At 43.5% G+C, this 23,680-nt stretch overlaps 1 protein-coding gene across 1 annotated transcript; it reads right to left on the bottom strand.

Annotated features, from left to right (window-relative positions):
• Positions 1–4,474: 4,474 nt before the first annotated feature.
• Positions 4,475–23,274, bottom strand: RAB21 (RAB21, member RAS oncogene family). The gene is made up of 7 exons (XM_075931903.1): positions 22,957–23,274; positions 13,014–13,073; positions 12,667–12,774; positions 10,062–10,125; positions 8,848–8,902; positions 7,356–7,444; positions 4,475–5,931 (listed from the first exon to the last, which is right to left on the bottom strand). The coding sequence occupies exons 1-7, from the start codon at positions 23,104–23,106 to the stop codon at positions 5,792–5,794; spliced, it is 666 nt and encodes a 221-aa protein (XP_075788018.1). The 5' UTR covers positions 23,107–23,274; the 3' UTR covers positions 4,475–5,791.
• Positions 23,275–23,680: the final 406 nt, after the last annotated feature.

Genomic DNA, 23,680 nt, shown 5'->3' with positions numbered 1-23,680 from the left:
CTAAACAGCAGTTTGGCAAAAAAGGACCTGGGGACTACAGTGGATGAGAAGCTGGATATGAGTCAACCGTGTGCCCTTGTTGCCAAGAAGGCTAACTGCATATTAGGGTGCATTAAGAGGAGCATTTCCAGCCAATCTAGAGAAATGATTATTCCCACTGGTGAGGCCACATCTGGAGTATTATGTCCAATTCTGGGGCGCCCATTACAGAAAGGATGTGGACGCATTGGAGAAAGTCCAGCCAAGGGCAACAAAACATGAGTACGGAGCTGAAGCATATGACTTAGGAGAGGCTGAGGGATTTGGGTTTGTTTAGTCTACAGAAGAAAAGAGTGAGGGGGAATTTGATAGTAGCCTTTAACTACCTGAAGGTTCCAAAAAGGATGGAGAGAGACTGTTCTCAGGCAGAACAAGGAGCAATTGTATCAAGTTGCAGTGGGAGAGGTCTAGGTTGGATATTCGGAAAACTATTTGTCTAGGAGGGTGGTGAAGCACTGGAATGGGTTCCCTAGACAGGTGGTGGAATCTCCATCCCTAGAGGTTTTTAAGTCCCGGCTTGACAAAGCCCTGGCTGGGGTGATTTTGTTGGAGCTGGTACTGCTTTGGGCAGGGCGTTGGACTCGATGACCTTCTGAGGTCTTTTCCAACCCTATAATTCTATGACCCCAGGGAGGATGCCATTTTGTAGATCTTGAGCTATGTGCAAGGTCACTCTGCATGGAGGATATCATTTTGGCCCACTTACGGCATGCAAGTGAGTTATTGCATATGACTGTTATAGCACTTTCCATAGCTTTGTATTTTGTCTAGTTCAGACATGCAAAGCAGAAAGATACGGTTCTTATACCTACTGGAGACAGAAATAACTGAAGTCTGTGACACCTGCATAAAGAGGGAGGATGATGTTCTCAAGACAACTGTACTGTGTTCAGCTCCAATCCAGAAAGTAGCTGAACTCCAGTCAGTCTCTAAGGGCATGTCTACATAGCAACATTTTTTCAAAATAACTAGTGTTATTTCGAAATAACTTAATCCGAGTTGATATTGCAGGTAGTTATTTCAAAATAATGTTGAAATACTGTCAAGCTGTAGGACTTCTTACTTCAACTCCTGTAACACTCATTGTGCGAGGAGTAAGAGAAGTTGGAGGAAGAGTGCTCTATTTCAAAATAAGTGCTGTGTAGATGCTCCCAATTTTGAAATAAGCTACGCAATTGACGTAGCTCAATTTGCATAGCTTATTTCAAGTTAAGTCCAGCTGTGTAGATGCACCCTTAGTGGCTTCTTCCAGGGTGGGCTCCACAAAAGAACTTAGGCATTGCTGTGCTCAGTGTCCCAACATCACAACACTGAATCCCCTAAGCTTGAGTTAGATACCCATACTCCCTATGTAATGCACAGAAAGAGACAGACACTTTACATGCATTCCACAAGCCAGTTCTCTAGGCAGCATCACACCTAAGCTAGCCAGTGGGATATGTAGTTGAGGTGTGTGAGCTAAGCTCCGCCCCTCTCTTGGAGTCAGATGTTTAAATCTGGATTGCGGAGACACCTATTGCTCTTAGCAATCCATGAACAGGAACCATCCAGGCCAGAATGGTAGGGGGCAGCAAGCCATGGACTTCTCAATTTTTGAAAGCGGTTGGGCCTATTATGTTTACTTTTTGTCATGGGTGATCAGCCTCTGGCCCACGTAGTCTCCCCTGGATCCTCTACCCACATCTCAGACCAATATCCTAACCCCCTGGCTAAAGGTTATAAGGTCACCAGCCTACTCTGGCAGCTGGCTTTTGAACAAGACCCAACCCAGTAGTATAATCACAGCAGCAACACCGCTTATCCAGGCTAAGTATAGACCCCTTGGCTTCAGGTGAAGGGGAAAGATTGTATTCTGCCCACCACAGCTACCCTGTTTATACATATGCTCGCACTCATTAAACCACCAGGAAAATGTGCACAAGGGAATAACAGCTCTACCACACAGAGCTCCACTGTTTCAGAAATGTAATTACATAAAGCAGGGGTGAGCAATAATTTTTGATTGGGGACCACTTCAAGATTTTGGTAAGTGGCCAAGGACTGCACTTTTCTATGGGGGTAGGCGGGGTCTGGGATGAAGATTGGGCACAGAAGGGAGCTTGGAGTAGGGGATTGGGTTGCAGAAAAGGGTGGGGGGATCTGAGAGGGAGTTTAGGTGAAGGAGAGTTTGTGACTAGGAGAGGGGTATGGAGTTCAAGGAAGAATGTGGGTACAGAAGAAAATTCTGACGTGGTGGAAGTATATGGGATGGAGTATACGGTCTGGGTGGGAGTTGTGACCAGGGTAGGTGTAAAGGGTTTGGGTAGTGACCTAGGGTAGCAAGTTGGAGTGCTACTGATCCATGTGCCATGTGGAAGGGGGGGAATTGCCATATAGAGGTTGGTGGTCTATGTAGTTGAATAGCTTGCTCTTGCATTGAGACTAGTATTAAACTAGAGACAGTTTGAAATAATGCAACTTAGTACAAGCATTTCCATTTACTGGGATGCTGAGCACAGCAATGCCCAAGTTCTTTTGTGGAGCCCACCCTAGGAGAAGACACTTAAGATGCATCTACACAGCAGGGCTTAACTTGAAATTACCCTTGTACCATTTAATTGTGCATCAATTAAAATGGTTACTTCTATAGTGTATTAATATTGCAATAGTGCTCGTCAACATAGCTGCACATTTTAATTAGGCAGAAGTAATTACTGAAGTGAGGGGACTTTGTTCATTATAGTTTGAGTAAGGCATTAAAAGTATGTTATACATTTCAAGCAAAGTTAAGGATGTTAGTGAGAGACAACATGAAAGGAATCTGTACCAGAAGTAATTCAAGTTCCTGTTTGATTTGGTTTCTCTTTATTGGACCATGAAAGTACTGAGAGAAGATGCAGAGATGTGGTGGAGAGCTATTACAAACTGACAGGGAACAGGAGTTTCACATTTGTCTCCCAGGTGAAGTGTACTATTCAAGTCAATTGATCTTTGGTAGAAGAGCTCAAACCCACCATATCTAATTTCTTCCTAAGGAAAGGCTATTACTTAGAGAGACCACTGCTGTAGAAAACATATGGAAATAAAAAAAACCCAGTAAGAGCAAGCAAATAGGGAACTTAAATGTTACTATTTTAAAGTTATCTAAAATTACTCCCACCTACTCTGAATAGTGAGATGTACAGGTATCAAAAATGTAATTTGTTAAATTAGTATTTTGAAAATTATTGATAACACACCACATGCATTTCAACACAGTAATGTGATTCCATGGAATAGCTAGCTTCCATGGCCATTTAACCAATACTAGCATTACCCAGCCCGATGTGACAGTAGATGTACATGTGATCTCCCCCTCCCTCCAGCTCCTGGAGCTGGGGAGGCTTGGGCAATGCAGCCTCTTCCCTCCCTACTTTCCTGTGGGGTTAGGGGGAGGAGAAGTTTGGAACCATGCATCCTCTTTCCTCTCTGCTGCTCTGGGGAGGTGGGGGGCACACATGCATCCTCCTCCCCTCCCCATGGTGCACACACTTGGCCTCCTTCCTCTCTGTTGCTCCCAGAGCCAGGGAAGCTTAGGCCACAGGGCCTGCTCCAGGGGCAGGAGGGGAGGTTGGAGCTGTGCATCCTCTTCCCTCCCCGCTGCTCTGGGGCACGCTTGTGCTCTTCCCCTCTTGTGTGTGGTGGGGGGGGGGGGAAGGTATTGCATGCACACACAGCCTCCTTTCTCCCTGCTGCTCTTGGGGCCAGGGAGGCTTGGGTTGTGGTTCCTCTTCCCTACCTGCTGTTTGAGTGGCAGGCAAGCATGGGCGATGTAGCCTCTTCCATCCCTGCCACCCCTAGGGGTGATTGGGGCTGTGCATCCTTTTCCTTCCCCACTGCTTTGGGATACATGCTCTTCCCTTCATATGGTGGCATGCATGCACTCAACACACTGCTTCCTTCTCTCCTTTCCCGCCCCCCCCCCCCCCCCGCCATGGGGTGGGTGTAGGGCCCCAGCAGAAGGAGTGGTGCTGGGGGAGGCCTCTCTCCCCCTAGAAGCTTCTTAAATGTTGTGACAGACACCTCTTTTGCAGTGCAATGAGAATTCAAAACATAAGACTGACTGGATTTGTTTTTCGCAGCCATTCACATCAGCGGAGAAATAGCAACTTGCTACCCCAGGTCTTTATTAAGATGGATAAGCCCTTTACACATTTGGAATGTTACCTAATTGGATTGATCTGTCAAGTTTAAGCCCACTGTAGCTAAAATTGAGTTGTGGAAATTTAGGTTCCTACTGTTGTACATGAAGTACTTCAACTTTATTCTAGCATTTTGTTGTGCAGGAGGAGGAGGAGAATGGAAGAAAACTGATGGATTTATCATCTGTATTGTATAAGATGCCCATGTACTAAAAAGGTGTGAAGTGTAATTAAGCAATACTTGTTCTGCACTTCAGAAAAAAGGCCAAAGAATATTCTATTTGTCATAGATGCCACTTTTACTGTTTTTCCCCAAACATGACAAATCAGAACAAGTCAAAGCACAATAGTTTAACTTTTGTCACCATGTGTTTTTTTCTGAAGATATTTTTAAACAATATTTCCAAAAGTCTCTGCCCAAAACTTTAAGGAAGGCTTCACCAAGCCTTATGAAAGAAGCAAAAACAGGAATATAATTTAGTCCTTTCTAGTGTTCCTATAGTTTACACTGCATCTTGAAACTTTACATCTTCCACTATAATCCACTTCAAACCAAAAAATAATTCAGGAAAGTTGAAATTTCACATACTTGTTCATAGTACAAAGCTTGAGTGAACAACTAATGCTCATTGAAGTTTAAAATGCTGTCCTGATAGGCAAAGGTATTATACAACTGAAAACGTCATTTAGTAGTCACCACATGGACAAGGGCTAATTTCTGTAAGCTTAGGCTTCCTTGGGAAACTAAACGGGAGGATGAAGCAATTGCAGACTTGTGATGTCAATGTGCTCCACTGTTGACCACGAACTCAAGTCCCACTGGGTTAACTGCACTCACTCTGTGCCACCTGAGATGCTCTGTAGCATACTGCTGCTTACCAGGCAGAGACTTTTAAAGACCTCTATGTAACTTAATACACTATTAGGAGTCTGCAAGAAGGGGTGAAGAAATGAGCAAAGTACAAAAATGAAAAGCCTGAATCTTTCCACCAACTGTTACTCACTGACAAGACTGATGTAGGTATTTCTGCACCTGCACTTGTAAAAGCAGATAAAATATTTAATATGTAATTTACAATGCATTTTACCAGCTTGGTATACAGAATGAATAGAGAGTATATCAAAGTAGTTGACAGTTATGGGCTTGTGTAAGCCCTGCAAAAATAGTTCAGGTATCTGCTAATTTAAAAAAAAAAATCAGTTTGCAGTTTAGAAGTAATACAGTTGAATCTACCACAAAATACAAACAGCTGCAAAAATGCATACCCTTCCAACAATGTATATAAGTTATTAAATAAATGATCTGATTTAAAAGAATATAAATGAAGCCTTTAAATAGGTCTTTTCTACATGCATTATTCCTCATTAAAGAAAAATATGTAAAAAGGCCATTGGTAATTGCTTTGTTAACCTCTGTAGAAAATGCCAATTTTCTGGTCTGACTCCACTAGTTTAGCACTTAAGGTCTCTGCAGTGTTATAAGTGATTATTTTTCAATACTGTTAATTCTATTACTCCATTTGTAAAGAAAGCATGACTTGAAATATGGCAGTCTTCATGTAGACAGGGCAATAATCCACAGTTTTATACAGTTATCCAGAAGAACAGCACCCTCCACTGCTCTGTGTTTGTGGCTCATCATCAATGATCTGTACACCCCGTCTTGCAGTTCCCGACTGGCTAGAACCATTGCCTCTTGCTCTTTCATCCACCTGAGCAGTTTCTATCATTCCTAGAAAATGGAAACTCAGATCAGGATGACACTGCACTCCAACTGTAAATATGTCAAAGCTTTGAACTCTTCAACAAAGTATTTAATCTCAATTAACAGTGCTGTTATCAACCTGAATATGTTTAGCAATAGAAGAGGAGCAAACAATTTTCCAACATGCAAGTGATCCAGCTGATACCACGGAACAACATTTAGGGTGCTACATTTAAAATCTTAAACCATATTCAAGATCCAGAAACAGAATACCCAGCAGCTCTGACTTCAGTAGTTGAGTTAGATCATGCATGTAGGCCCAAATAGTCTTGCATATTAGCTAGCGCAAGAGCCCATGCACAGGAACAAAGTTACAGCTGAAACTTCTACAGTTAAAGAAGAAAGCAGCCTACTAAATTATTTCAGATCTGTTTCCTTCCTAATTTAGCTCCTTTGAAGGTTTAAGAGGCATATGTTCAGAGAATGTATAGATGCAAGGAGTAAGGTACCTACATTCCAAATAGTATGGATTGGAATATGGTTCAAGTTGTATGCTGCCAGGCAATAAACAAGTTGACTCCGGACAGCAACTGAATAGAGAACTTCAAATTAGAGTTCTGAAGCCAAGTTTCTGGCAAACAGTGGAAGAGTTAAAAGATAAGAACTGCAGTGAGAAAAAATGGGAGGTGTGTGTTTTCCCCATCAACCAGTTTTAACAAAAGGGTGAAGGAGGAACCCTGGATGTAGTTTGAAATAGGAAATGGTTTAAAGTAGTTTAGTATTTGAAATTCCATTATATAGGAGACCTTCATGATTCATGCACCTGTGTATTGGGGGGGGGGGGGGGGGAGAGAAGGAGGAGGAAGAGAAGGTAGGGAGAGGAGAAGGTGCTGAGAGCCACAGTGAGTTACCCTAGGGCCAGAAGCCACTGTGAGGAGCTGTGCCTCACAATATTCATGAATTTCACCACTTGCAGTGGAGGCAGGACTGCACCAACTGCGAATGACAAGGGTTTCCCTGTACAAGCCTTGAACTTGATTTTAATTTTTGCTTTGTACACCAGAACCCCTATTGTCTAGTTGAGGATTGAACTTCAAAAAAATTAACATATCAAAAAAAATCACTTTGTGTATTGTATCTGTTGTAATGTATTAATCACTCAATAAGCACATAAGTGTAGGCAGTGTGCCTGATTTTTCTTTGCTACCAAATCTCAGTCTATTCAAACATGCAGTCACTTGAATATTGGCTCAGGGACTGAAGACATTCAACAAATGAAAGATGACTTTAGCATCAAGAGATTAGTTTACATAACTGACCATCTGTAAGACTGATTTTTATTAAATTAAACCACAGTAGATCAACTGATAAATCCATCTTCCAGCCTATTAAAGAGGACTTCATTCTGATGAGAGCTTTCATCATCTTATCACTCCAACCACAATACCTACTTTTACAGAGGTCAAGGAAGAGTTCTTCAATTCCTTTGTTTTGTTTGGCTGAAGTATGATAGTGTTTTGCTCCCACTGATTCTGCATACCTGTACGTAGTGCAAATACAGAAAAAGCTTTTACTTATGAGACCACATGAAATATTAACTCAGTCTTTTCAAGCTGCTTTTTTTAAAACCTATGTAATATTTTGTAATACAAATATCCTACTTGATTTTTATATTGACCACCTTAAACTTTGTATTTAAATTTGATGCCACTCTTCTACATTGCAAAATAGCCAATAGATAAAAAGCTGAAAATGGGTAACAGGCATGGCAGGGCATGGATACTCTATGACCAGTTCTGTTCTTTTCCTCTGAGGCACATGGTATTGGCCACTGTTGGAGGACAGGATACTGGGTTAGATGGACCTTTATTCTGACCCAATATGGCTGTTCAGATACATAAAACGTTGTTGCAAGGAGAATGGAAAAATTCAAGCTCTCCCTAACTTGAGGATAGGACAGGTACTGAGCTTAAATTACAGTGAGGTTTAGGTTGGACATTATTCTAGTGCTCAACCACTCTGATGAAGAGTTTCTAGATTGTCTAGGGAGATTTAAGAGCAGATTCGACAATCATTGACAGGTGGCTGTAGAGACCTCTTAGTCATGCCACAAGTGCAAGGAACTGTACTAGATGGTCTCTCAAGGTCCCTTCCAGTCCTCTAGATTCAGAAGCATCACCAAATCACACTGGTCATAGAAAGCAATAAAAGGGGAAATATACGATTAAAAAAACACTTAGGAAACTTTACTACAGAATATATTGTAAGTTATGTAATACACGTTAAAGGATTTGATGGTAAGACATGGAAGGAATAGTAGCTATAGCAGTAATTCTGGCACACAATATAAGAGTCATGGTACTCAAGCTGCACTATTCACTGAAAACACTACTGCTCCTTTAGGCTATGTCTAGACTACAGGCTTCTTTCGGAAGAAGCTTTTCTGGAAGAGATCATCTGAAAAAGCTTCTGAAAAAGCTTCCGAAAGAGCGCATCCACACTGCTAAAGTGCATTTAAAAAAAGTGATCTGCTTTTTCCAAAGACAGCATCCATTCAGTGTGGACACTTCCCTATTTAAACTGATTACTATGGATGGAGTGGCCATCAGAGCACCTGTGTTTTTGGAAGAAGGGGGGGAGAATTCCCTCTTCCCTGTCCACACATGCCTTTTTCTGAAAGATTTTTTTTGGGGGGGGGGGGGGGGGGGGGAGAGGGTTTCTTCCTTGTTCTACAAGGATTACCACTGCTGGAAAAACCCTTCTGTTCTTTCGAGAGGATGTGATTGCAGTATGGATATAAATGAAGTTTCTGGAAAAAAAAATAGATGTTTTTCCAAAAAACACTTTAGTGTAGACATACCTTTAGTCTTGGGATAAATCAATTCTGCCATAACTAATGCCTTTAACCAATTTGAAGTTGTACAATTAAAGTTTAACACTTACGTTTCTGCTTCTTGAACTGAAACATGCCTCTCTTTTTCCAAGTCTATTTTGTTACCTGTCAGACAAGACATCAGTGTTTACATCTTTGCAGTTTGAGTATAAAACAGCCTAAAGAAGAAATCTAGAGATCCTGGATCTATCACTTTCCACACACTACCTTCAAACAATCTTATATCAAGCTGGTGTCGTTAAAATGTTTTACACTGTAAGTGTTAAAGATATTTTAACATACTTCCCTCCGTCTACCTAAATACTAAGTACTGACACCCCTAAATCCCAATTTTAGGCTACATTGTGAGCCACGGAACTCCTGCCAAATGCTGTAGGCATCCAATAAGTTAAGTACATAAATGTTCAGGGTAGAAGAGTCTTCATTATGCCACTTTTCCTATCTTTGGTCATGTATACTGCAGCCTCTCTAGGCATTTGGACACCTGTGTCCATAAAGTGGGAAAAAGCATTCACCTGCCTCTCTCTCATGCAGGGCTTAATCCAGGAGACATGCTCAGAAGCTGCCTCCTGGATCAAGGTGTGACCAGAGGTGGTGGTGATGTCCTCTGACTACTGGGCTAAGAGTCATAGCACTCACCTGAGAGAGAGGAGACCAAATATAATATTGTCACTAAGCAGCAAAGGAAATTAAGTGGGGAGGGTCCTCCCAGCCTTCAGAAGAGTGCTTGCATGCGAATGTCCTATCGCTCAGTCATTGGGAGAAAAGGATGAAGTCTGTTGAAACTGTACCATTGTGGATATAATGAAGGTAAGCGGAGCTGGAGGACTGAATTCTGGGTCTCCCACCTCTCAGATGGGCATCTTGATCACCAGACTACACATCCATTGCCATTCTCTCTAGCCCAATCACCTTGTAGACAAGTACTCTAGCCACCAGCACCACCACCTCCAGACGTTTGGGGTAAACATTAGGCACCAGCTGTCAGTGTTAAACACCCAAATCTATTTATGGACCTTAGCCTTAATACATACTGAGGAAGCTCAAGTTAATGCCTCTTTCCACACCAAATCTTACCTCAACTCGTAAGAGATATTAATGCATACACTTGAGTTCACATTTGTAAGGAGGCTGATCTGTTCTATAGGAGTATATTCCACCATCACAGAAAGAGGGCAATGTTTACGTTACTGTAAAATTGCAATTATTTAACCAGCACACATCTCAGCCACTCAGAACAGTGTTAAAAATAAAATGGCCTTACCAACTATACATAAACAGATTTCGTTTCCCAACATTTTCCTTAATTCCTTGACCCAGTTTTTAACCTGCATACAAATTAGAGTTAGATAGGAGTCATTTTAAGCAACATAGATTAAACACTTGAAGCTCATGGATCCAACTATTCAACTTTAAGGCTACTAAGACATATCTATTTAATACGAGCCATGTTAATTTTGCCAACTGTTTGCTTTAAGATCACACATGCCAATGGTAATTTGACTATTTTTAGAACACTTGCATCAGAAGCTTTTGATGCCTGTATTCAGACCTTTGTGTGCAGATAATTTTATATCTAACTTGCAGTTAACTCATTAAACATTAGGCTGACATAACATTTAACGGACTCAAGTGAAATCTGGACCAGCAACTGCTCCAGCCTAGCTGGAATTGGTTCGAGCCCTGCTGGTTCTCAGCCCTGCCTGCAGGGCATCACCCTGTCACATCCCTACCACAAGTATTTTTATGGCAGTCATTCTCAAGATGTGGTCTGCAGCCCACTAGTAATCTGCAGCCATTTCCTAGGTGGTCTGCAGCTTGAGCCAAGCCCTGCTCTTCCCCCTCCACAGCAGGGAGCAAGCACTGGCACTCCAGCCCTACCCTTCCCTGTCCCCCCACCCCCCCAGGCAGTTGGAGCACCAGAATTGGCTTTGGGGGTAGTAGGGAGAGACTCAAGCCTTGCTGAGTGATCTAGCTCATGAGGAAGAAGCCTTCCCCCACCTGCAACCACAGCATGTTGGCATGCTGCTTGGAGGCTTTCCTTGCAGCGCCTATTTGCAAGAATCTGACCAATGGGAGCAGCAGGAGGTTATGCCTGGACTGGCACAAGGCTCAAAGGCAAGTAAGTGCTCTCCCACCCATCCACAGACCCCAGCACTCCCAGCCCCATCACATACACACCCCTGTGAGGCCCTGCACTTCCAGCCTGCTCCTGCAACCTTCCCCTAGCTCGACACCTACTTGTCTCCTCCCCCTAGTCAGGCACCCTTTCCACCCCTAGCCCACTCTTGCATCCTCCCTTGTTCTGCACTATTCTCTCCTCCCACCCCCCAACCACACACAATGTACCTTCCCTTGCGCTTGCCCCCTCCCCCCAGCCAGACACCCTACTCCCAGCCTGCTCCTGCACCCTACCTCCCATCCAGACCTTGCACCCTCACTCCTCTCCTGCGAATCACCTCTTGCCCAGATCCCGCAAACCCATCACTCTTGCTGGCAGCCTTGTCCCCCACACTGAACTCCTCTTTTCTGTCCCAGCCCCATATCTAACTCTTCTGGGGTTTCAGCATTAGTAATCTGGCCTATGGAAAGCCCTGAACCTCAGTCCTCCCTTCCCCTCTCCCCATGGGGCTGGAATGACAGAGGAATGAAGTGTCTCAGATGGGGGACTACATAGAGGGTTGGGGATTTTGGGAGAGTTTGTTTTTTGCTTCTCGTTGTGTGGGCTCCCCCCGATTTTTCTGGGTGTCAGTGGCCCAACCCAAAAAAGGTTCCCCTGCCATAAATTAAGACAAGACACCAGGAACTGTTTTACTTCATTTATAATGAAGTTTGGTTAACTCTCATGTTGGTTTAAGTGCTTAATTGGTTTAATTTAAATTAATATTTCCTTTCTTACTGGTTGAATTAATACATTATCCCTCGCTGCAGCACTAGCAAGATGGTGGGCCACAGAAAGGTTTGTACTGAGCCAGGCAGGGCATGGGCCAAAAAGTTTGGCAACCACTGATGTATAAGCTTATGAATTTCTATTTCATTATGGTTAATTAATGGAGGGAGTTAACTGAAAGGAAGTCAAATAAAATCAGCACCCATCATACAGAAGTGCAAAAACCCCTTTAAACAAAGTTTCTCAATTCATGAAAAAAAACTATTAAAAATGAAAGTCAGAATATTAATTGGTAAGATTCTGAAGTAGACCACTTAAATCTATGGACTGAACTCTGGAATATCTCTGCAGCTCTAAATAGAAACAAACTCCAATCTTGCCTCTACTTACTGTTAGATGGTTGAAGTAATTAAGGGGCACATTGTTCTTGGAAAAAGTCTCTTTAGTATAAGAACTTGAAAGCTATGGTATAGCATCAAAAAATATTTCTGGAAGTAGAGTATTCCACAAGCAAGGCATGTTGTAGCAGGCTAGGTTTTTAACAGATATATGCAATAGGCACATATAATACTAATTATTATAAGCCATATAGAAGTCTCATGTAGTGATGGACCAATATCTACAAGCACAGTGTTTCGAATGGACTTGGCCCAATTACTTCAGAATATAAGCAGTTCAATTCTAACACTACCACAAACAGCATTAATCTTAAATTTTACCAGGAACAAACAAGAGTTCCAACTTCAAATCTGAACAAATTTAGGATGCATTTTCTACTAGAATAGAAAAACTGAAGATTTAAAGTTGAACAGCAGTGCAGTCAATTTCAAACTAAGTTTATAAAGTAGTCATTAGCTAGATTAGAAAGTACATGTTTAGTTACTGATGAAATGAAAACCTTCAAGTTGCACACTCATGCTGTAGGGAAGCTTTGGAACCTGTTTACTTGTGGGGAAGATGGATGAATCTGTCATGGTACCTTCTGGAAAGAGTCTTCATCTGTTATGTCATACACTAAAATAGCTCCATTAGAATCTCTGTAGTAAATTGGACCCAGAGCATGGAATCTTTCTTGACCTGCTGTATCCTGCAGGTGGAAGACACACTTGTTACGTTCATTAAGACAGAATTGATGACAATACAGAAATTTCTAGTTTCACTCATTAAATGGAAGACTGAATTTTTACCAAGGATTACACCAAAATGAATACACATTTGAGATTCTATTTGTGCATAGTATTTTAAGCACAAGACTTTGCTTTATAAACTTTAACATTCAAGTCAACATTATGAGTGAACAAAAGCTTAAGAGGCAGATAAACATACCCATATTGCAAGATTCACTCTTTTTCCTCCAATGTTTAGCTTTTTTGTTAGAAAAGATGCCTAGAACAGAAATTAAAATATTTATGACAGTTTAGAGGGAAGAGTCTTTTGGATTTTTACACATTCATGACTAATCCAGAGAGTTACTGGGCATTAATTTGATACTTTTTACCACTTAAAAAACCCATAGCAAAATCTGTTCCAACCACCATTAATAAAACCAAAGGTATCGGTCAGGAGATGTGTGGCAGTGATGCAGGCCAAAACAGTGTAATACAGAATTTGGGATTAGCCTAGATCCAAGAAACCACACTTTCAGATCATCTCCAGACAAGTCTAGAGGAAGTGTATATACACCCCAATGTCACCTCACCATTTTGGCAGCATCTGAATTGTAAGTCCTAGTCTGAAATGCAGACAGGTAAGAATAAATTCAGAAAAAGAGTCCCCATTATTATGTTACAAGTTATCTGGCATCCCAAGCCAATTCTGTAAAAATTAATCAAGATCTAATTGTTTGAGAACAAGCAGTTACATCTTCAATGTTCCCTGTAAACTGAGTGCTTGGGGCACTGTCCAAAAGAGATTCAAATGCCTCCCAGATGATTAATAGACCACCACCCAGTAGCACATTTTTCTTCTGATGGTGCACATACATACATGCCTTGGTGCAGACTACAAAATTGATTCTGTGTGTGGATAAAAAGAGGTTACTTATTGGTTAAGACCAACGTTATGGACAAATTTAAGATTCAAGCATCAAAATACGTCAGCCTAAATTAGTAGGACTATTAGCTAGTATCAGAAGCAAACAAGGACTTTCAAGGATCCTTCACGGGAATATCCCTCTCTTCACAGTACTCTGTGCATCATGGTACAACTAAACTCCTAGGGTTCAAGCCAAAAGTTATTGAATATCCCTCTTCCCCTGCAACATACCAAAAATAACTAAGCCCGGGATAGATGTAGCCTAGTTAAAAGAATTAAGAGCTGAAGTCATGACAAGTTCAATGTCAGTGGCCTTCACAACCATAGTGACTGAAACCTTACTTTGAGGGGGATCAGTTTGAGGCTTTGCAAAAGATAAATACTATGTTGCAACTGCCAATGTAAAATAAACTAGTCATTCTGCTTGAAATAAGATTTGTAGGCAAGAGATCAGAAAGAAGCCTCCCATCAGCGGCAGCTTCTATCTCTGAAAAGCTATAAAACTCAAATTCAAACTATAGCAACAAATTCATATGGTTAAAATACCAACGCTCCAGACTGTAGCCAAGTGAAATAATCTGATCATGCCTACTGAGACTATACCACACTATTTTCTATACCACATCTGCAGATAGCCACAGCAAAAACTAGATCAACACTGATATCTGTCTGGTCAGATTTAGATTTCAAAGCCAGATGAATATTCTTCAGGTTTAATTGTTTTGAATTTGCAGTAATTTATTAGTCTTGGTTCTAGTTCTCTCTCAGACCAGCAGAAAAGACAGTAAGTCTGTATTAAAGCTAGTTTTTGTCCCTAAGTCTGAACAGTCCAAGAATTCAGAAGTAGAAGTGTTGACACAGAAGCCAATATTTACATGGAAATTACTTGACACTATCTCTCCCCCCCCCCCCCCCCCCAAAAAATAGGGACAGGTGTATATTCTTTGATGGTCAAATGAAGTCTTGGCTACCAATCAACAATTAGAAGATTTTCCCCAAAGTTATATTTATGATTAGATAATATGCTGAAGTTACAAATAGGGATGTTAAGTAGTGGTTAATTAGGTAATTGGGTAGCTGATGGAGTTTCCACTGACTAGATTAGTTGATGGGAGCACATGCTACCCTCACGTGGATCTGCAGTTTAAATTTAGTAAGAGGCTCCACAACTGCTGTGGGTCTGCCTCACTTGCTCCCCCCCAAAAAAACCCCACATTGTGGGGACACTGCTGTGGGGAACTGGCTTTTAAGCTGGCTCCCTGGATAGTTACAACACAATCATAAATTTTACTCACTTAAGTTGTGCATATGGTTTAAGGAGTTATGCAGCATAGGTAATAGATGTGAACAGCTAGTCAACTATCCGATAAGCAAATGCTTATTGGCTTGTTGACAGGCTAGTCCACTAGTCACTCTGCCCTCCCCCCCCCTTGCTGCCTTTATCAGAAAGAGGAAGCAAGAGGGGTAGGGTGGGGGGTATAGAAAGAGGAGTGGGTACTTCAAAGCAGCAGTGCCATGTGAAGCCTGGGGCCAGATCCCAAGCAGCACTGCTGCTTTGAAAGGCTGGGTGCAGCCCAGGGCCAGCTAAAGTGTCCCCAGGCAGCATTTCAAAGTGGCAGTGCTGCACAGAACATGGGATCCACATGGTGCTGCCACTTTGAAATGCTGCTAGGAGCCTGACACCTTCAAAGGTTGCTACACTTCAAAGACGGACGCGCCCTATCCACTAGTCAATGCAAAATGCATCAACTATTCTATTAGTCAATTACTTGAAAATTAATATCCCTATTCCCTTTTAATAGCAAGCTTCATTTTTGGGTTATCAGTGTTTAAATAAATTTTTCAAGCAATGTTCAAGTCACTCAGTTCTAGCATTCATGGCTGTAAGTATGCTTGAATAGTCAGTGTAAAAGTACACTTAGAATGCACACACTATTGCATTTTATTCATGATTAAGGAAAAAAAACAAACATTAGCCTGTTAGATTTCTAGTTGCAAGCAATCTCTTCAGTTCTGCCCCATTTAACAGCTGCAGTTTAAGAATTAGAGAGTATATCTTGGAAGATAACACATCCTTATTCACTTCACTCTTTGTAGCTTTATGGAATACAGAAAGTAAAGGTTAATTAGTCTCAATCATGTGTTTTAATTTGGTGTCATGTATTTTTAGTTTCTATGGCAACTTTTTGGGTGGAGTTTCCAAAATATGAGAGCAGAAGTTCCACATAATCAAGCATCTCTGAAATAAATTGCAAACTACTACAGATGCATTGAATCTTGTGATCTTAGGACTTCAGTCTTTTCTGGTATTACAAGCCTTTGATCTCCAGTGAATGCTTTCTCAACCTGTGATTTACATTAATTTCAGTTATGCTTAACTCATTAATCTCCTACAACTGTTAAGAGTGGTCTTCCATCTATGGACACATTCAGACATTAAATTCCATCCCTATGACAGCCCTGTTATATTGGGTAAGGGCCTAAACTGCATTAAAAGAAATGACTGTAGAGTAGTCCCAGAAGTAGTCAAAAAAGTATTCTGAGGACACCCTCAAGCTCTGATGTAGGAGGAATACTGGGGGTGGGGTGATGGGTCACTGTGTGTCACACTGGAATTGCAAGCAGTGCTGCAACCTATATGACAATCTAGGGAGGCTGTCATAACTTAAAACAAATTCCCAAGGCTACGTTAATTACATCAGGGCTACTCTAGCCCCTCAGAGCAACCCAGGATCAGGTGGTTGCATTACTTAAAACTGTATTAGCCCCTTTTCATCTGAACTCAGTTGCATGCCATATATTTACTTTATATTTGAGAAATAATTCCTAAGACAGAAGTATATTTCAGACAACTGTTTATCAGTGTCTCAACTTTTTTATAAAGTACCCCCTTTAAAAAAGTACCCCCAATGCACCCACCCTTTACCCAGAGCCAGGCACCCCCATCCCCTATACTCTAACCCAATGCTCCTCCCCTTGACCCAGGCACTGGAGGTATGGTAACCCTACAGTTGAAGCCCTGCCTCGGTGGCTTGACTACAAGGAGCAAGTCATCTGCCAGCACCGGGCTCACTGTGTAGAGCTGTGAACTCCCAGCCCAGCACCCCCCTATCGTGGTGCCCAGTGACAAATGCCTCCCTGCTCCCCCCCTCACTACACCACTGATGAAGGGGGTATCCTTTGGAGCAAAGCTTATTGTGCCGCTTCGTAGCACCATGGGGAAGGGGCAATGGGGATGCATTGTACTGAGCTGCTGATGGGGGTGGAAGGTAATGCACATCTCCAGGTTCAGCCACCCTCCCTGCTGGAGCCCCATAAGGAAGCTGCCGGAGAGGAAACGAACTAGGTGATCTCTCTCTCCCCCTCCCCCCACCCAAACATGTAACTGCCCTGGGTCTCACTGGAGCCACCGACGCTGCAGCCATGCGCTTTTCCCCACCAGCACTGGGGGGCATGCACAGAGTTCGTTAATATCTGGGCACATGGCTCTGAACATTCAATCTGACAGGTACGTACCGCTGCCCCCTCCCTGATCCTTTGCAGGGCAAAAATCCCAGACATTTTTTGCCAGATTTCACTTGTGTTATTTACCCCCCCCCCCCCCCCAAACTTCTCCTGCGTACCCCTAAGGGTATGCGTATCACTGACTGAGAAACACTGCTTTATCATATCACCTCCAGGAGGCAGATAGCACTGCAAGCCATTATTCCAGTGGAACCAGTTAAACATTTCAGCAACAGACACACATCACTAAGCTGTTTAAGATGCAACTTGAAATCAAATATGGCTGAATTAATGATTAGTACCTACACCAGGGGTGGGCAATAATTTCTGCCAGAAGGCCACTTCAAGAATTTGCAGAGTGGTTGAGGGCCACACTCTTCCATTATATTAATGGAGAAGGTGTGGGATCTGGGATGAAGGCTGGGTGCAGAAAGGAGCTTGGGGTAAAGGGAAGGAGTTTGGGTGAAGGAGGCAGTTGTGACCTGGAGCACTAAACTGGGATGGAGGGGGTTGGATTGTGACCTAGGGCAGGGAATTGGGGTGGGTGCAGGGGTCTGGGTTTCGAGCTAGGGCAGGAGGGGACTGATCTGGGGCAATGGATTTGGGTGCCTGATCTGCAAGGGGAGAGGGCAATGGATTTGGGTATGTGGAGTAGGGGGAAGAGCATTGGGGAAAGGGAGGGACTGGTGTGCCAGAGGTAGGTTCTGCCAGGAGACTTACCAGCCAACAGCAGTTCCTGAATCAGCCTCCCTGCCTAGGCTGCAGCTGTGTGCTCTGGAGCCCTCTGTGCTTCAGGACTGCCTGTTACTGAAACAGGCAGCTCCCATTGACCAGTTTCTGGCCAGAAACTAGCTAATTGGATTGTGCTAGAGGCGGGAGCAGCTCCTAAAGCTTCCTCCCTCCTGACTCTGTTTTTAAAGAAAAAACCCACCCCACAGCCATGTTTGAGCAGCATGTGGGTGCGGCGAAGAAAACGGAGAACCTGCCTGGGGCTCCCTGCAGCATATGTGGGCTGGATCCTATGGCTTTGCGGGCCATATTTTACCCAGATCTGACATACCTATGTTTACTAGCACCACCCTAACCCCCAAGACCTGGAAGTTTCACCTAAAATAGATTTTTGCCTACATGGATTCTCCCTGTAGTTTACAGTGGAAAAATTCCTTTTCCTAGTATAAGAACATAGAGTTTTGCTTGATGACAAAGACTACATTGCGCCATTGAGTGATCATGTATAGCCCTGAAATACTATGCGACTCACATGACATGTTTTCTGCTCATCCCAAGTAACAGACAAGTTTGAGGATTTTAGTTATAAGAAGAGTATTTCAATAAGCTAAACTTAATGATTAGTTCATATTGGCTAACTTATAAAGGCTGAATTACATTTCTTCATCTGGGAAGCACTAGGAAAGTAAGAGATTAAGAAACTTGTATACACACAGTGGTCACTGCCCATCTTTTAACAGTAGGGAAGGAGCCAATTCTAGGAGCAGTGCTAGTTGGCCACCTCAATGAGGGCATTTCTGGACAAAGGTAATGCCTCAGCATCTTCCTGCATGCTAGAATGGCTCCAATGGTCCCTCTCCATGCCTCTGATAGAGACAGCAAGGGCAGGGGAAGCGAGTAGTTGACTGAAACATTTGCTTATTGGCTAGCTGACCAGTCACACCTTGTTTTCCACTGTGCATTTATTATTGATTTTCATCATCCATTTTGTTGCCCAGTTTTGAGAGACCCCTTAACAACTCTCCAGTCTGCTTTGGTTGCGAGTAACTGATTATCTACAAGTTTTGCCACATCACTATTTACGCTTTTTTTTAAATCATCTGATTATACTGAATAGCACTGGTCCTAGGACGGATCCTGCTATCTATCCATCTACACTGTTTAAAAAGTGGCTGTTGTCCCCCTTTCCTTCCCCCCCCCAAAAAATCAAACAGTTACTGATCATTTAGAGAACCTTCCCTCTTATTCCATGACTTGTTAATTTGCTTTACAGCCTTTTGTGAGGTTCATAGTCAACGGCTGAGGATTCAAGTACACTATATTCACTGGAATCACTTACACATGTTTGTTGACTCCCCTCAAAAAAAAAAAAAAAACCCAAAAACCTAAACAACCTGATATTTCCCCCTCTATGGAAGTTAGATTGACTCTTCAACATAGAGTCAGTTTGTGTGTCTGATAATTCTGTTGTTTATTCTAATTTAAACCAAGTTTACCTGGTACTGAGGTTAGGGTGTTTTCTAATGTGAAGCCTACCTATCAAGTAAGTGGCTGATTTCATAGTAAATGTCATAGTTATTTCTGCAGTTTTGTACTGTAGTTCCTTCAGAAGTCTTGGTCAATACCCTCTGGTGCTGGAGAATCTATGTTTGTTTCCAAATTCCTTCTATTACCCAACTAGAATCACCCAGAATTGTCACCTAAAAAACCACACAGCAGCTCAGGTGCAGGCAACTCCCCTCACATCTTTTGCAGTGAGGATTGATGTGGAGAAGCTAAATAACTTTTTTACAACAGCCTTGACTTTCAGTGTTCCCTTAGCACCTGGATTGTCCAGCAGCCCACTGTTTAGCCAGCTTCCAATGTGCTTAGTCTTTTGTTAGTTCCTCTTCAAATTTTTTGTGCCTGTCCAACTTAAAACAACAAAAACACCGCCCCCCCCCAAAAAACACTGACTTACCAGAGTGTTCTCTTGTTTTCTTCAGTAGTATACAACTTCCAATTATAAATGATGCTTTTCTACTCTAACATACCTTTTACTTCACTATTTAGCCACAATAGTGGGTTTTTATCTGGAATATATAGGTTTTAAAAACACTATATAGAGATTCAGTGCTTCCATGCAGCTTGCAAGAATCTCCTTCTCTCAATTAGTGATTTTAGTTTCCATTTAGATAGCCTCTTCATTTTTCCATAGCTCCTTTTTGAAGTTAAAAAGGCACTGGAAGAGTTCTAGTATTTTTGGACACAAGGATGTCAAGTTTATATGCATTATGGTTGCTCTTATTGAAGAATTCAGTTAGTCATCTCTTCAACCAGATCCTGTGCACGGACTTTCCTCCTCTTGCGACTTCCAGGACTCGCTGCCCCAAAAAGCAGTCATTAATGGTGTCTAGAAATTTTCTTGGCATCCTGTCTTAAGCAGACAGATCCCCAGTTGATATGTATATACCAGACATTTTTAATTACTGGATTTTCTTTTTCTGTAGCTTCTCTGGTCTTCCTAAACATTCCACAATTACCATCCTAGTCAGTGGAATATTCCTTCTATTATATAAATATTATTTAAGCATGGGATTTCTATTCCTAGAGACTCTGGACAGTTTGATTTATTTAACAAAGTTATATTTGACCCTCACACAGTGCCACTCCCCCCACCAGTGCAACCTACTCAGTCATTCCTATAGTAGCAGAGGTGGGGAGGACCAAGACTAGTGATATGCAAGCATATACACAGTTCCCAGAAGAGGTAGAGGGATGAAAGCACAAAACAAGAGGGGGGGGGGAGAAGAGACACCCGTGGCTGGGGAGGGAGGAAAGGGGCAGAGCTCCTCCTATTCTCACATATGGGAAGTGCCAGAATGGGAGGTGAGAAAATAGAGACACAGTAAGCACAATTGGAGGGAGTTGCAGGTCATTCCCAAGTAAGAGGATGCAAGGGTAAAATACAAGGAGTTTGTGGGGTAGAATGAAGGATAAGGAACCCCTGATATTACCATACAAGTGGTGTACACACAAGCCAGAAAATGCAAGACATCTTAGTTTAATCTACATGCATGACTATACAGGATCGTAGAGAACACTTTAAAATAGGATACAGGAAAACAACTCCAGAAAGCAAAGTTGCTTGGAAATATGAAGTATTCCTACAGCAACTGACCCTGAAGCCTAACATTTTTACAACTTGTGGGAAGAGAGAAGAACCACGTGCACTGGAGAGAGGTTATGTAGCAGGATGGACTAAAAGTGGCACATTTCTGGACCTGTCACCTCAGTACAGGATGTCCAGATAAGTTTCTAGGCACCACTGATGACCACTTCGTGGAGCATCTAGTTCTGAAACCCACATGGGGAAAAGCAAGTCTTGATTTAGTCCTAAGTGGCCCAACGGAACTGTTTGAGAGAGATTATTGTAACAATAACTCTTCCAATTTTTGATAAGTCTAGCAAAGTTACACCTCAACAAAGACAGCTCTTGGATATACAAAAATGAAACAAGGGTAGACCTCCATCCCCTTTCATGTGGAACTGTGGTTCACAGAAGACAAACTAGAAAGCAAATGCAGACTTTTAAGCAATTAAGGCTTGTAGAGCTGTTTTATTGCTGTGCAGATCTCCAGTCTCAGGCTACAATCCAGGGTCTAGGACAGTAGTGGATAATTTTTTATGGGGGAGGGAAGGGCTCGCACACGCACTCCAAAAATTTGGAAAGTGGTCAAGGCTCACATTCTATATTAATGGAGGAGGTACAAGATCTGGGATGGAGGTTGGGTGCAGAAAGAAGTTCATGGTAGTGAGTGAAGGAGGGGTGGGGGGACCTGGGAGAGAGTTGTGATCAAGGACAGGAGTGCAGGAGGAGGTGGTATGGAAGGGTTGGGTTGTGACCTAGGTCAGGGAGTTGGGGGGGAGGGAGAAAGAGGTGGGGGCCAGATGTGGGTCTGAGCATGATGAGCCTACCCTAAGAGCTCTCTCTCAGCCAAGTGGGACCCTCAGGCAGCCTCCCTGCCTGCCACATCCCACTCAAAGCAGCCAGCTGCTTGTGCCATGTGCATCTCTGTACCATAACCCCCTTCTTTGTATTGTCCCCCTGCCCACCCTAAAGGTTGTTTGGAGATAACTTTGGAAATTGCACACACCCACAATCTTAGCAGAGGCAGTTCCCAGTGGCTGGTTTCCTTATCAGTGACCAATAATTTGGTTAGACAGATTTATTCTCAAGCATTTTAGCTGTCAAGAACAATTACACTAAGTAACTTGCATGAATTTAGATGTTACCCTTTCTACAATGTGACACAAGCTAGTTTTGGCTAAATTTTCCCTGCTTTGTATTTGTTCGCATTTAAACTGCAATAATTTTTGGTATATGTTGTCTTTTTAAAAAGCCAGAAGACAACATCTGAAGGCACACAATTTCTTTGAAGATGCTAGCCTTCCTTAATACTTAGCAGCTTAATTTCCACTTAGAACATTAGCCACAGCAATTCAAGCTGTAACTTGCACAGAAGACTTAGAAGTCACCCCCGTTGGGGAGAAGGAACTAACTCTTTCAGAGCACGTGTCCCCCTACCAAAATTGCAGAGGCCCACATGCAGAAAACCAAGAGCCGAATGAGTAGATTATGGAAGTCAGAGAAGAGAGATGAAGTTTTAAAATCCCAACATTTGGGATAGAAGTGGAACTACAGCAGCCCCTGAAGCCTGAAAGCAGCCTTCAAAACACCCCCGCCCCGCTGCCAATTAACTAAGTAGGAAGAGGGAGAAGAGACTTAGGACGCATACGTCATGCTCCACATGGTACCAGGCTAGACTCAGCAGCAGCGATAGTATCACGAAGTGGCGGAGCCAGCCTAGCAACACTCAGGCGGCAGAAGCGAGCGGAGACACAGACTGGGGCCAGCACGGAACGGGCGTCTCCTCGAGAGCGCCCCGGCACCAGAAAACGCAACAGCCAGGCCGCCCCCCCCCCCATCCCGCGCCGCGCTTCCCCCCCCCCCCCAGCGCACCTGCAGGGTGGTGATGTGCTTGTCGTTGAACTTGTTCTCGCAGTAGCGCAGCACCAGGGAGGTTTTCCCCACGCAGCCCTCCCCGAGCAGCACCACCTTGAAAGAGAAGCTCCGGCCGCCTCCCCCCGCGCCGGAACCCGCCGCCGCCATCCGCAGCGAACCGCCCGCTCGCCGGGCCGCGGCCTCACATCAGCGGCGCAGCCGGACAGCGAGCCCGGGGGCGCAGGGACCGAGGGGGCAGCCGCGAGGAGAGTTCGGGACGGAAGCCGCGGGGACCTCAGCACTTGTCACGGCCGCTGGACCCGCTCTCTCTAATGGCGTCTTCTTCCTCCTACGTCACGCCCCGCTCGGTCACGCGACGTGCGGCAGCCAACGGGAAGGGCCGACGCTGAGGATGCCGAGGCCACGCCCAGAGCCCCGGGATGGGGTGGGGTGAGAAGGAGCGGGGGCGGGGCCTAGTGAGCTTCCTAAGGGGCGGGGATAGATCAGATGATAGAATGGGGGAGGGGGGGAGGAGGGGAGAGGAGTCTGATCAGCTGAAGCAAAATGCAGGACAATGTAGCACTTTAAAGACTCACAAGATGGTTTCTTAGATGATGAGCTTTCGTGGGCCAGACCCACTTCCTCAGCTGAGGCTGTTGTGGCTGGCCCCGAGCCATAGGCAGCGCCTGCTCGGGTCCCAGGCTTGTGTGGTGAGAAGCAGGCACTGGGCAGGGCTGGAATG

The sequence above is a fragment of the Pelodiscus sinensis genome, chromosome 1 (genome assembly GCF_049634645.1).
Source record: "Pelodiscus sinensis isolate JC-2024 chromosome 1, ASM4963464v1, whole genome shotgun sequence".
In the NCBI taxonomy this organism is placed as follows: domain Eukaryota; kingdom Metazoa; phylum Chordata; order Testudines; family Trionychidae; genus Pelodiscus; species Pelodiscus sinensis.
The sequence above is the reverse complement of the archived record's forward strand: the minus strand, read 5'-3'. Positions and strand labels throughout refer to the sequence as shown.

Excerpts from the sequence above, each read along its gene's own strand:
- RAB21 (XM_075931903.1), bottom strand. The coding sequence starts at position 23,106 with ATGGCGGCGGCGGGTTCCGGCGCGGGGGGAGGCGGCCGGAGCTTCTCT. Across the intron at positions 10,126-12,666 it reads ATGAAGACTCTTTCCAGAAG|GTTAAAAACTGGGTCAAGGA; the intron begins GTACCATGACAG and ends ATTTGTATGCAG. Across the intron at positions 7,445-8,847 it reads TCAGTTCAAGAAGCAGAAAC|GTATGCAGAATCAGTGGGAG; the intron begins GTAAGTGTTAAA and ends CACTACGTACAG.